Source organism: Eptatretus burgeri, chromosome 10 (genome assembly GCF_056783735.1).
Source record: "Eptatretus burgeri isolate ZD-2024b chromosome 10, Ebu_testis_v1, whole genome shotgun sequence".
Taxonomy (NCBI): domain Eukaryota; kingdom Metazoa; phylum Chordata; class Myxini; order Myxiniformes; family Myxinidae; genus Eptatretus; species Eptatretus burgeri.
In genome coordinates, this window is record NC_140970.1 from 40,137,174 (window position 1) to 40,149,747 (window position 12,574).

At 45.9% G+C, this 12,574-nt stretch overlaps 1 protein-coding gene across 1 annotated transcript in view; it reads left to right on the forward strand.

Annotated features, from left to right (window-relative positions):
* RRP12 (ribosomal RNA processing 12 homolog) overlaps positions 1–12,574 on the forward strand; it is a 94,939-nt gene that overhangs the window by 38,407 nt on the left and 43,958 nt on the right. Inside the window, exons 9-13 of the mRNA XM_085897968.1 lie at positions 1–71; positions 994–1,085; positions 1,791–1,902; positions 2,013–2,113; positions 2,266–2,380. The exon at positions 1–71 is cut by the window's left edge and continues 28 nt beyond it. Coding sequence (XP_085754094.1) covers positions 1–71; positions 994–1,085; positions 1,791–1,902; positions 2,013–2,113; positions 2,266–2,380 — 491 coding nt within the window. The remainder of the gene's footprint in view (positions 72–993; positions 1,086–1,790; positions 1,903–2,012; positions 2,114–2,265; positions 2,381–12,574) is intronic.

Sequence of the window (12,574 nt, forward strand, 5' to 3'; positions counted from 1 at the left end):
TTCACAGCCTGTTTGGAGCCCGACCACCATCCTGTCGTCTCTCCCCCCAACGCAATGCGCAAATTATTGGGGTGAGACATCACACCAGACTGCATCATGTACACAAGTCTCAGCAGCCACGCTTTGCACCACATACAGACAACTGTGCAGCGTTGCTCTTCTCCTTTGAGGCATAACTGTAGTACGCACGTGCCCGCACCCAATTCTTCAAGCATTTGGACATGACCGACTCTCAGACTATCACTTACATGCATTTTAGCAGGGATAATCTGCTGACAGCAAGTAACTGGCAGGTCAGTGTGAAAGGGGTTGGTTTTGATGAGTTGATGAGGATATAAACGGACGATAATGAGGATATGAGACTGTATTGGGCTTCTGCTTTGTCGTACTGGAGGGAAGATTGAAATTTAAATGACATACGAATTGGTCCAAAGGCAGGAGGAAATAGGAACAAAGGAGTGGAGGTGAGTATGAAGTCTGGTTTATGGAAGTTTACTTGACAAGGAGAAGATCACTGGAGGAACATGTGTGTCAGAGAAGGGCATGGTCAAAACTGAGCTGAAAGGGAAGGAATGGAGCAACAGACGAGAGAGAGTAGATGTAATGGCACAAAGGACCTTTGGGCTGCAGACCCATTCTTTTGGAAGAAGTAATCCGTAATTATACATCTAAATCGTCTTTTTGGGGTTTATAGGTGTTGAGGAAACCTTTTTCCTCAACAACAACAACTCTGTGCAAAGACGATCTTATTCGTTTGTGGCTTCATAACACACCATGACCTGTTTCGCACTTTCCTCGTGTTCAAATTCAATGTACATGCTTTTATAATTCCTTCCCGATTGTAAAAATGCTTTGCCTTCATTTTACTCTTAATGATAAAACTTTTCTGTCTTGTTTAAAAATACAGAGCAAAAGCAAACTTGCTCGTGGTTCTTGTAGATGTTTCACTTGCCATGCCATGTTGTGACTTAGCCTTGTGATTTATAACCCCAGGCATTGTATGACTTCTTGCCGGCGGAGAGCGACACACAGGCGACGCTTGCCTGGTTTGCTGTTATGGAACGTGCCCACACTAACCTCAGCAGGTGTGAGCTCGCTATTCCAGCCTTGCCTTATCAGTGATGCTATCTTTCCACTGTAATTGTAATGTAATTATTGCATTTTATGCCTCTGCAGTTGAAGGCCAGTGGCGTTGTGTTTTTTAAAAATGTTTTTCATGGGTTTTTTTTGTTCCCATGGCAACTTGTGAACCACTGAAGGGATTTTAACCAAACTTACTTCAAGTATGAGCTGTGGAATAAAGATGACCTGATTTGATTTTGGGTTTAAAGATCAAAGGTCATGCATCCTTTAATTGAAATCTGTTTTGCAGACCATAACTTGAGGTTGAAGTATTTGATGTCTCTCTTCTACTTTTTTTTCTCTATATGTGTGTGTGTATATGTATATATATATATATATATATATATATATATATATATATATATATATATATATATATATATATATATATATATATATATATATCTCTCTCTCTCTCTCTCTCTCTCTCCGCCCCCCACTATTATCTGATCTTTAATTTTTCATGTGCTCTTTAATTGAGATCAAACATAACAGTGGGTTGATATGTAATGAGGGTGGAGGCATATCCATCGATGCTTTCACAAAAAAATTCGATTTTCTCGTTATTTTTGGAATTGTTCCAATTTCTGGAATTCTCATCCCCTTTAGTCAGCAACTCCATTGATGTTGTTTTGGTTTAAAACTTGGTATGTCTATCCTTTTGCCAGGTTAGATGTTGCACTCGGCCTGGCCCATCTGCCACGGCTGTTCACCACATCCATGCAAGGCCTGGCCACGGATAGAGTCAAACTAGTGAATGGTATAGCTAACACCTTACAGGTGTGTTCGTTCTTGCACCATCATTGTTCCCCGTCTTTGATTAAAAGCAGAAAATATATTGAAACATGAACAATCTTATACCAAACTCTTTATCCTGTCCTACATGCCAGGTGGTGTTGCGGGAATGCTTCCTCGCCCATAAGGAGGTTGTTCAAGGGATGATAGGGCAAAGCCGGCCTGGAACCATCACCCCAGTACACAAGCTGTGCAGGTCAGAGTGCATGGCTTTTGGACCTCAAGACCGAGGGACAAGTTTTGTATTTGGACTGTGCATTTCTCCTTTAGGTGTGTGAAGGCATTTTAACCTTCATCCCCAGCTGATTTCTATTTTTTTTGACATTCATTGTTTTTTTTTGTTGGTAGGGTGTTGGAGGATGGCCTTTGCTATCGTTTTCATGGCAGTTGGGGCCAGGTTCTCAAGCTGATTGAGATATTGTTCCAAGCTCTTGGCAGGTCTGGGGCACAACTTGCTCACAAGGTTTGTGAGGTTTACAAGAGGGTACTTTACTGTGTATATCGTGAATCTGTCGTCATCGTCTTTTAAAAAAATGTAATTTAATTTTTACACTTTTCCATGATATCTGCTTGAATTTCAGTGCAAACTAACATTTGATTTTTTTTTTTTTCAAAAAAAAAAATGGAGTGAGAGGTAGTTCTTGCGATGCTGGAAACTCCAGTTCATTTCCCATATAGGATAGAGGCAGATCTGAGAAAAGGCTCCAGAAATTGGGTTGGTTAAACCCTCTGCGTAGAAGCAATACACAATCATAACTTTGCTCCGTGAAAGCTATGCTGCATGAAAAAAACCATGCTACCACTTTGACAAATAGTTTAAACTAGCAGGGATACCCATGCTCCGCACAGGAATCCCGTGGATGACGGCGGGTCTGAAGGAGTATATGTCACAGTTAATTGTAAAATTGTAGAGGCTGCCACCATTATTATTTTTTTCCATCACCACTATAATATTATATTTTCCCCGCCATGTTTTATATGCAGAAGACTCGAGTTCAAAAATGTTAAGATTTATTGCCGCATCAGATAAAAACCATAATTCCTCAACAATGTGAGGCTGGTTTCATGTCATCATTTGCGACTTAATTTATACGTCGGGCATAACCCAGCCTGGCCCAGCGTATTTGATTTATTTACGTCTGTTATCCTGATAAAAAATTGTTATATTATGTATACGAAGTTACAACGTACCTATGCCCATAACCATTCTATAAAATATCTACATAGCCCATAACCATTTAATTATAAAATATTATACACATACGCCATACGCCATCACCATTCTATTTATATCTGTAATATGTATATATACAAACCACCACCACCATTTTTATTATTTCCCACCACCATTTTTATTTTTCACCAGCAACATGTATTTCCTTCATCGCACATCCTATTCCCGTTTATGAAATAACTGAAGTAGCTCAATAATTTTAGTGGAGTGCTCGAGGATAAACAATATTTGATGTCTTCCCCTCTGAGGCCAATATGTATAAAGCCTCCGATGATCCCACTCTGGAGCATCCCACATATAGCTGATGATGGGAAAAGCAAGGAGTGGATAATTCCAGCCCTGCTACTTTCAATGACTGTCCTTGTGCCTTATTGATAGACATCGCAAAGCACAGGCATACAGGAAATTGTAGTCTCTTAAATTCAATCGTTGAATTTGATGGAATGAGTGGAATTCATGGAATGAATACATCTTCTCCTTTCGCACATCCTGTCATGATAGTGGCCTCAATTACATGTGGTAGTAGTCTTTTCACAATCAGTTTATTTCCGTTGCAAAGTTTTGGTGCATCTAGATTACGTAATAACATAATAGGGCATCCAACTTTTAACGACAGATTGTACGGAGGCAATCCTGGTAATTCCAATGAGTTTAGAAATTCTGTGGGATAATGTATGGCTTGCTCAGTATCCAGTGTGGTGTCAATAGACTTGTGACTATGTTGTTCGCCTGGAACAACTTGTAATAACTGATGGTTTATTGCACGGACTGTTTCATTAAGTGGAGCCAGGATTGTTCTTTCACAGAGCCACTGTATGTTTTTGTAATTAGTAATTGCAAACATGTAATTATACATATTGGCGCAAGAGGGGAAGACATCAAATATTGTTTATCCTCGAGCACTCCACTAAAATTATTGAGCTACTTCAGTTATTTCATAAACGGGAATAGGATGTGCGATGAAGGAAATACATGTTGCTGGTGAAAAATAAAAATGGTGGTGGGAAATAAAAAAAATGGTGGTGGTGGTTTGTATATATACATATTACAGATAGAAATAGAATGGTTATGGCGTATGTGTATAATATTTTATAATTAAATGGTTTAAATAGTCCACACTCGGACGATTTATTGAAAGATCCCCGTAGCCAGAGAGGGAGAGACGAGCTGGGGGTCGCAGTTCGGCGGGGTACCTGCACGCTGGAGGTTGGGAGTGCTCCACGGTGCAGCACCTGTCAATGGTGGTCCGGCTCTGCCCACAGTCACACGCGCGGGGCTTGTGCCCGTGGAGGAGCCCGCGTGGAGCAGTCGGAGTCCCCGGGCGGAGATCAGGGTCGCGGACGTGACCCACAAAGGCTCCACGAACGCCAGCAAAAGCACCCGCCAACTCCACAAACGAGCCACCAACCACCAACCACCAACAACACGACACGACGCACCCAACCAACGTGCTCCTTTCTTCTCTAATCCCCTCAGACACGCTCCTCTCTTCCCCAATCTCCTCAGATTGAACGAAAGGCAACAAAAGAGCCTCCGTCCAGGGCGGGGCTCGGTGAAGCACACGTCACTGTCTCCCTTGATTGTACAGGGTTTCCACGGGCCCACCCTTTTTGGGCGGGGTTTCGCCCATACCCGGAGAAATCTGCCCCTCCCCTCCACGCGTGTTTGAGGAAGGTGGACGTGGTGCAACTGCCTCGACCATCGTTGGAATTCCGCCTCAGGCAATGGTGCTCGGTGGCCCGTGAACCGAGGGCTGCAAGCGCCATGGTACCGTTGGATGTTTCGTTGGAGGATATGTGGTTTGTTAGATGTCATAACCTAGCTAAAAGAACCTCACAACGCACACCTTTGATTCTCCCACTAGACAAAAGGAGGGGTTCTATCTCACATGTACTTAACGGCATAACTAACTTTTGGGACCTGTATGTTTAATGCACATGGTTTCCAGATCCGTAACACTATCCCCCCCCCCCTTTAATAGGCTCAACCCAAGTCGTTAATTTTCGTGTGCCATGCAGGTGTAGGTTTTCCCCTAGTACGTTTTACCCACGGATCCCTGAGTGCGACATTTGGAATACATATCCCAAAAATAAATAACCTCATGCGTTGCGTAACTAAACTGACTCACTCGGACAACTTAACTACATTGCCGCCACTAAACAAACAAGAGGTGGGTTAAAATTATGTACATTCCTAATATTGACATGACCCATGGCCCAGGACCTGTGATTTGAGGAGAGAAAACCCAGCAAAGTTAACATTTGTGGGTGAGTGCACAGCAGGTATTGATGGTCAGACGTCTTTAGGGCCTTCAAAAAAGGTTCCTTGTTTGTCATTGAATTGTTCTTTTTTTCGGCTGCTGGAGTCAACTCACCCTAACACGGCAGTCCATACGCCGTTTCACAGGCCATTTGAACTGGCCTTTATGCAACAAGAGTTCCGGGCTGCTCAGTGCAGTCCCCGGTCCATTTGAACTGGCCTTCCTGCAACAAGGAGGTATCCGGGCTGCTCAAATACAGTCCCAGGCAATGCGGCTGCCTGCAGGGCAGTCCTTGCAAAACACTTTCAGCGATGGTCCTAGAGCACATGGTGAAGGTTGTGACGTGGGAATGCAAGCAAAGGCAGGGACGGGTATGGAGGCAAGGCAAAGCATGGCTTGGCAAACGCAGACCAGGCAAGATACAGTATAACAGGAGGTCGGCGCACGAAGCTGGCCGGCCTCGCTCTGGTCTTGTGTGGTTGTGGAGGGAGAGTGGTGGCGCCTGCCTGTCTGAAAACGGGCTCGGACTTACCCTACGGTCTCCCCCCAACCTATCGCTTATGCCTGTCCTTGTCCATACGCACCCCCATTAGCTTGCAACAAAAAAACAAAACAGCAAAATTTAGACTGTTTATTTAATTGTTTTTATTTTATTTTTATAATTATGTGTGTCCCGAGCCCCTTATTGCCTTTGTTCGGCTCACCTGTCCTGACTGTCTATGCCCAATCCCTAAGATCCCTTTTTAGGGGACTGAGTAAGAGACTAGTGAATCTGTCTCGAGGCCCAATGCAGCCTCAGAATAGCTCCCACAGATTTCAGCAACTTTCAAAGGTGAGTCCAGCGGCCTACGAACAGCGAAGGGATGGATGGTGTGAAGGGGTACACGTTTCCTATCGACCCTACCATTTTATTCACGTTAATCTCTCCCCGGGGCTTTTCAACATGCCTGTCTTTAACTATCGGTTCTAGAAACCATGATTCCCGTCGCCTATGTTGGTGTTCGTTATTAATTTGGGCCTGGCCTGCAAATTTTCACTCGTGCTCTTGCACAATTTTCGTGGCTGGGCAGCGTGGCTCCATTGGCAGGGATACCTATCTGCCGAACTTGAACTTGGGCACCCCCGATTTGCCGAGGCTGTCCCCGAGCCTACCTACTCCATATGAACGTGCGGGATGCCTTTCCTGGCATCTTCCCCATCGATGCCCACGTGCCATTTTGGTGCTCCGGGTCCCGTTTCCATGGGCTGCCCGTGCCCATTACACGAACTCTGTCCCTTGGACCCATGGCCTACTCTGGCCGACTACTTCGGTAGCCGGGGGGCCCTCTACTCAGTGTGCACATTTCAACAGCCACGCTCCCAGCCGGTCAATAGACTCCTGCACCCTTCAACAGGTTTCGTGCCTTCGTTCACACCAACAACAAACCGACATCCGTTTTGGTTAATTTAACTAACCCACTAACGAACATTACACAAACCCCGGGTTGCCTTGGGTGGGATCCACTCCTCCCCCCAATCATTCATTCGCACCATGCATTCCGCATTCACTCCACTCGCACTCGGGCCCGCTGACCCACATTCACTCATAATGTTGCTTTCTTCTCTTTTTTTTTTAACAACACACTCTAACAATTACGTCCCCCTAAGTAATTCGTGCTCCCCGTCATCCCTTACTCAAATGCACATTCCCTTTAACTCTACGTAGCTAATCTACGTCCCCACTACGAGTTCCATGTCTTCATTCCATTTCTAATTCTAAACTAAATTCCCACTAACTCGTCCCATCGGGCCCCATGGAGAACTGCTCATGCTCCATGAGGCCGGTCTAACTAATGCTAAACCCTTCCACTAACTATTGCTCCTTTGCCCAAACGAGGATGTTTGCTACATCCTGGCCGGGGATCAGGTACTTGTGCAAGGCCTTGCATCGCCAGGGCGGCGGTTTGCAACTCTCTTGTCCCCTTCCGTTGGCCGATAATTTAAAGCGTAACGTCGCCCCGGATATCGCACCAGGCACTCGTTTTTGAGCTACCCACCATGTGAGGCACCATGCGCTACTCACCTGCCCTTCGTACTGCGCGATTCCCGGTGACGTCACTCGCACACGAACCAATCTGCGAAGCTTGCCACGCAGACAGAACCGGCTGTGTCGTCCCCGAGACCCGCTCGGCGCGTCCCGCGAATTCCACTCACTGCTTGCAGCACGTCGGTCCCTGTACATGTGCTTTCCAAATTCACACCATTGCCGCCATTTTAGCCGTCCACGTGGTGGTTTCATACCAATCACGGGAAGTTTCAACGCTGGCTCCCGATCACGGAGTCGTGCGCGCTTGGGCCGTTCGCAAAACGCGGAACGGACCTCGCACGCGATGTCCCACGAAGCCGGCGCGGTTTCCAAAATAACTCCGTCTGTTACACAACCCACGTCTCCTGTCTGGGTCAGTCCGTGTCCCATCTCCTCACATACACTCACACATGCCATGTCATTTGCACCACTCACATGTTTTAACACACTCTGGGACATTCACATTGGCGGCTTGTGTTAGCCCAAAAGATCCCAGGGTTTCTATACCCCCCCAAGCTCAGCATGCACCCGCTCGACCTCGCACGGACTTACCCAACTCACCTCATCACGGCCTGCCACGAGGGAGCATACCGTCTCCCCTTGTCCCTGTGGGAGGTTAACCTGACCCTCGCATTGGGTCTCGAAACATTCCACCCGCTCAACTTCAATGCCTCCTACCAGTTCTATGTGTGTGTGCTCCTCTTTAGTTTCGTGCAATTCGTCCCCCTCTTTAATGATGCCCAATTCCTGGCTCTTCGTCTCTACCTGTCCGAGCTTACAGGTTTCTCTCATGACTATTGTAGCGTCACTCGTCACCTCGACCTTGCCCGCCATCATCACGGTCCGAACAACCTCCACACTCCTCCTCGACTCGGTCATTTCCCCATGTGGTGTACTGGTCCCATTTGCAAAATTCCGGCCCATGTTTTTCATATCACTACTCAGCTAGTTTTGCCAAAGGTCCATGACTCCTTCATTTCTGTTCGGAAGTTTTGCATATCGCTCCTCTGTTGGTTTTGAATGTTTGTTAGTATTTCCACCAACTCCATAAACTGCTGCCTTATCGGTTGCCCTGATGAAGCCGATCCGCTATGATCGGGTGTGGATCCCATGGGGATTGCTATGTCCTGAGCCACGGATTCCTTCATCATTGAATTCTCAAAACCCACCTGAACCAGCTCGTCTTGGTCCGCCATGGTCCGTACTGAGAATTAAATAAAATTTAAATCCTGCTCTTAATTTTGAGAGAAAATAGGGGGGGGGGGGTAAGCACAGCCCTTGTACGAATCCCGTAAATTTGTCTTTGGAGGCGGAGGGATTCGAACCCCGCTCCCGACACCAAACTGTTGCAGGTTCGAATCCTGTAAATTTCTTGTGGAGGCGTGGGGTTCGTGGTCCCACTCCTGACTACCAAACTGTTGTGGGCCGGGGGGCGGTGGCGAGAACGACCACTAGGTGAGGGAGATTACGTCGCCTCCCACCAGACTCCATGGAATTGTAGGCCGTCGCTCTGGATAATTCCGTCACGCGGCGGGTCGCTGAACCAACCGTGGACGCCAATATCGCAACCGCAAAGTGTAGGGTCTTTTTGTCTCGAACCAATTTACCTGATTAACTACGCGATTTCGAATACTGGGGAACCACGCCCTCGGCACGTCTTGCTCGAACCGGGTCACTCTACGAGCTGCGGTAGAGTTCCAACTACCGACTACAAACTCCGGTTCGGGTGCAGTCGAGTGGAAACTGCCAAAGCCGTGCCGGCAAGGATGAACGGATTATCGGGTATAAAAACCCGGCTAAAACTCAGATCCGAGCCATGCTGGACCAATGCAAGAAAGGACGGAAACGAACTGGGAAGATTTCTACAGTAATTTATTTACAATAAAGAAGACAGAGCAGACTTATGTGGGAATAAACGGGCAAGAATTTACAATGATGGAATAACACTTACACAGTTCTACTTATAAGATGGGCCCACATACTCAGACGCACACTCAGACGATTTATTGAAAGATCCTCGCAGCCAGAGAGGGAGAGATGAGCTGGGGGTCACAGTTCGGTGGGGTACCTGCACGCTGGAGGTAGGGAGTGCTCCACGGTGCGGCACCTGTCAATGGTGGTCTGGCTCGGCCCACAGTCACACGCACGGGGCTCATGCCCGTGGAGGAGCCCGTGTGGAGCAGTCGAAGTCCCGGGCGAAGATCAGGGTCGCGGACGGGACCCACGAAGGCTCCGCGAACGCTAGCAATAGCACCAGCCAACTCCACGAATGAACCACGAACCACCAACCACACGACATGACGCACCCAACCAACATGCTCCTTTCTTCTCTAATCCCCTCAGACGCGCTTCTCTCTTCCGCAATCTCCTTAGAACGAATGAAAGGCAACAAAAGAGCCTCCATCCGGGGCGGGGTTCGGTGAAGTACACGTCACTGTCCGCCTTGATTGGACAGGGTTCCCACGGGCCCACCCTTTCTGGGCAGAGTTTCGGCCATACCCAGAGAAAGCCGCCCCTCCCCTCCACGCATGTTTGAGGAAGGTGGACGTGGTGAAATTGCCTCGACCATCGTCGGAATTCTGCGTCAGGCAATGGTGCGCGGTGGCCCGAGAACTGAGGGCTGCAAGCGCCATGGTACCGTTGGATGTTTCGTTGGAGGATATGTGGTTTGTTAGATGTCATAACCTAGCTAAAAGAACCTCACAACGCACACCTTTGATTCTCCCACTAGACAAAAGGAGGGGTTCTATCTCACATGTACTTTACGGCATAACTAACTTTTGGGACCTGTATGTTGAATGCACACGGTTGCCAGATCCGTAACAATATTAATTAAAGAAGTACATTACAAATTTAAACATATTTTGGGTCAAAAGGGTCAAATTATGTTAAAAACAACAAACCAAAAACCCCATAATTTTCCCTCTGAATGTTCCATTGGTGATGTGGATTTAAATGAAAACGAGTTTAATGAATTATGCACATACTGTTTTCTACTCCTACCAGTGTCTCTTCTATTCTGGGTTTGGATAGCACATTTGAAAGAAATGTCAACATTGTCAAAGAACTTCAAAAGCATTCAATCATTAAAGGTCAAGTTGTGTCCTCTTCAAAGCTCTTACCCCCGTTAATCTACTCTTACCCCCGTTAATCCACCCCAAACCCACCTCCTTCAAATTCCCTGCTTTACTCCCTGAAAGTCCCTGTAATATCCATCTTGTATACCCCATGTTTCCCACCCCATCCCTCTCCCTTCCACAGATCTCCTAATGTCTCTGTTCCCCATTGTTTTGTCCTTCCCACTCCCACCCCTCTTGTCTCATGCCCCCTTGCTGTGCATTGTGTGTGAGCTCTCATACTAGCCTCGACAAGGTATACCAAAAAAAAGGAAAAAAAGCGTTTTGTACAGTTGCATCCAATCTAGGCAGAAATTTCCGCTCCTGCAAACCACAAACCCAAATGTAAGATCGTTTGATAATTACAGGATATAACTTCCACTGTATCAAATCTGTAGCAGCCAACCCAATCAATCATTATTAGCATATCAACCATCGTCTTGAAGTTCTTTCATTTCCAGTACGACCAAGTACGAGTACATGATAATACACAAATACTAAAACAACATTCATAACTAGAGTGCATAGCCTCACCTCGCATGGTCATTCTGAACAAAAATACCATCGTTAACTGAAAACACTACCATTACGGCTCATACCCCCGTATCGTCCATGCACTCTATTATGTCGCACAGTGTCTTGGCATGGGTTATTTATGTCATAAATGTAATTCTTCACTCGCATCCGGTTATAGATAAGATGTAAGAAGTTTCAGATATATTTTTTTTGGATAAAGATTTCAATTCCACCAATTATGGCTGGAATACCACTTCGTCAATGACGTCATCATTATCCCTCAATATACCCCATGGGGAGTTGACATATGCCAAGTTTCAAATTTTTTCGTTGAGTGGTTTTAGAGAAAAAGATGGCCAAATTTTAGAATTTAATCCAATATGGCTGCCATACCATGTGACTGATGACGTCAGAGTTATCAATATAACATTTTTGATGGGGAGTCCCTCCTTTGTTTAAAGTTTCTCATCGATCAGACGAGCGGTCACAGAGAACCATTTTTAAAGCAAAAATACTGTATATAGATGCGGACGCACGCACGTGCGCGTCCCCTTTGGAGTGAGACAATGTCATAAACGGGCATGTTCAAAAGCATTTGATACATCTTCAAAAGTGTTTGGGAACAGAGCATGTCTTGTTTTATATCAAACCAACCAATAAAAACCTACAGAGACAATTGGTGCGCAACAGTTGCACATTATTCAATGTATTGGAGAATGTTCTCTGGATTATGGCAAGACCCAGCACAGGCACAGCTTGGGATGTACCACAGACCATGTTTTGTGCAGTTGCATCTTCCAGACTGACAAGGAGCTTCTGATTGCGTGTAGCCACAAAGCTGGAGACACTGATTTGAAACAGATTCCTTCATAGTTAAGAATGTTGTTGCAGAATGGTGTCCTTAATTTTCCAACGGCTCTCTGTAGTTGGCAGTAGTTCTGACTCCAGCACCCTACATTGCCTCCACATCATGGTTTGCTCGTGAGCTCTTTGTATGTGCCGTATCAAGGCATCTTTTTTCCGGTGGGGGAGGGGGGGCAGATTTTCCAGGTTAGTCTTTGTATTTCTAAGCAGGGAACATTTGATAGCAGCAACATGGATACAGCTAACCTCTTAAAGGAACATACAATTTACAAACAAAATTTTTTGCTTCTGAAAGAACCATTTCATCTGGCTTCAAATCTTTACCCACATAATCTAGGAAATGCAGATCTTTGTGAATTATTTTCCAAGACTACCTCTTCCCAATTCCAGCAAACTGACTAATATTGTCACATCCAGTTATGGTGTGATATGCCAAGATATTTGAGCGAACCTCTTCTCCACACTGAACAAGATAGACAGCTATGTTGTTTGGTTCCCGTTAGGTGCCAGTTTTCATCCACTTCCTCGGAGAGTTCATGATGACTGGCTAGGAGAAGAACAAGGCCGACAGTGTCATGTCTGGCTATGACTGTTTTCTGATA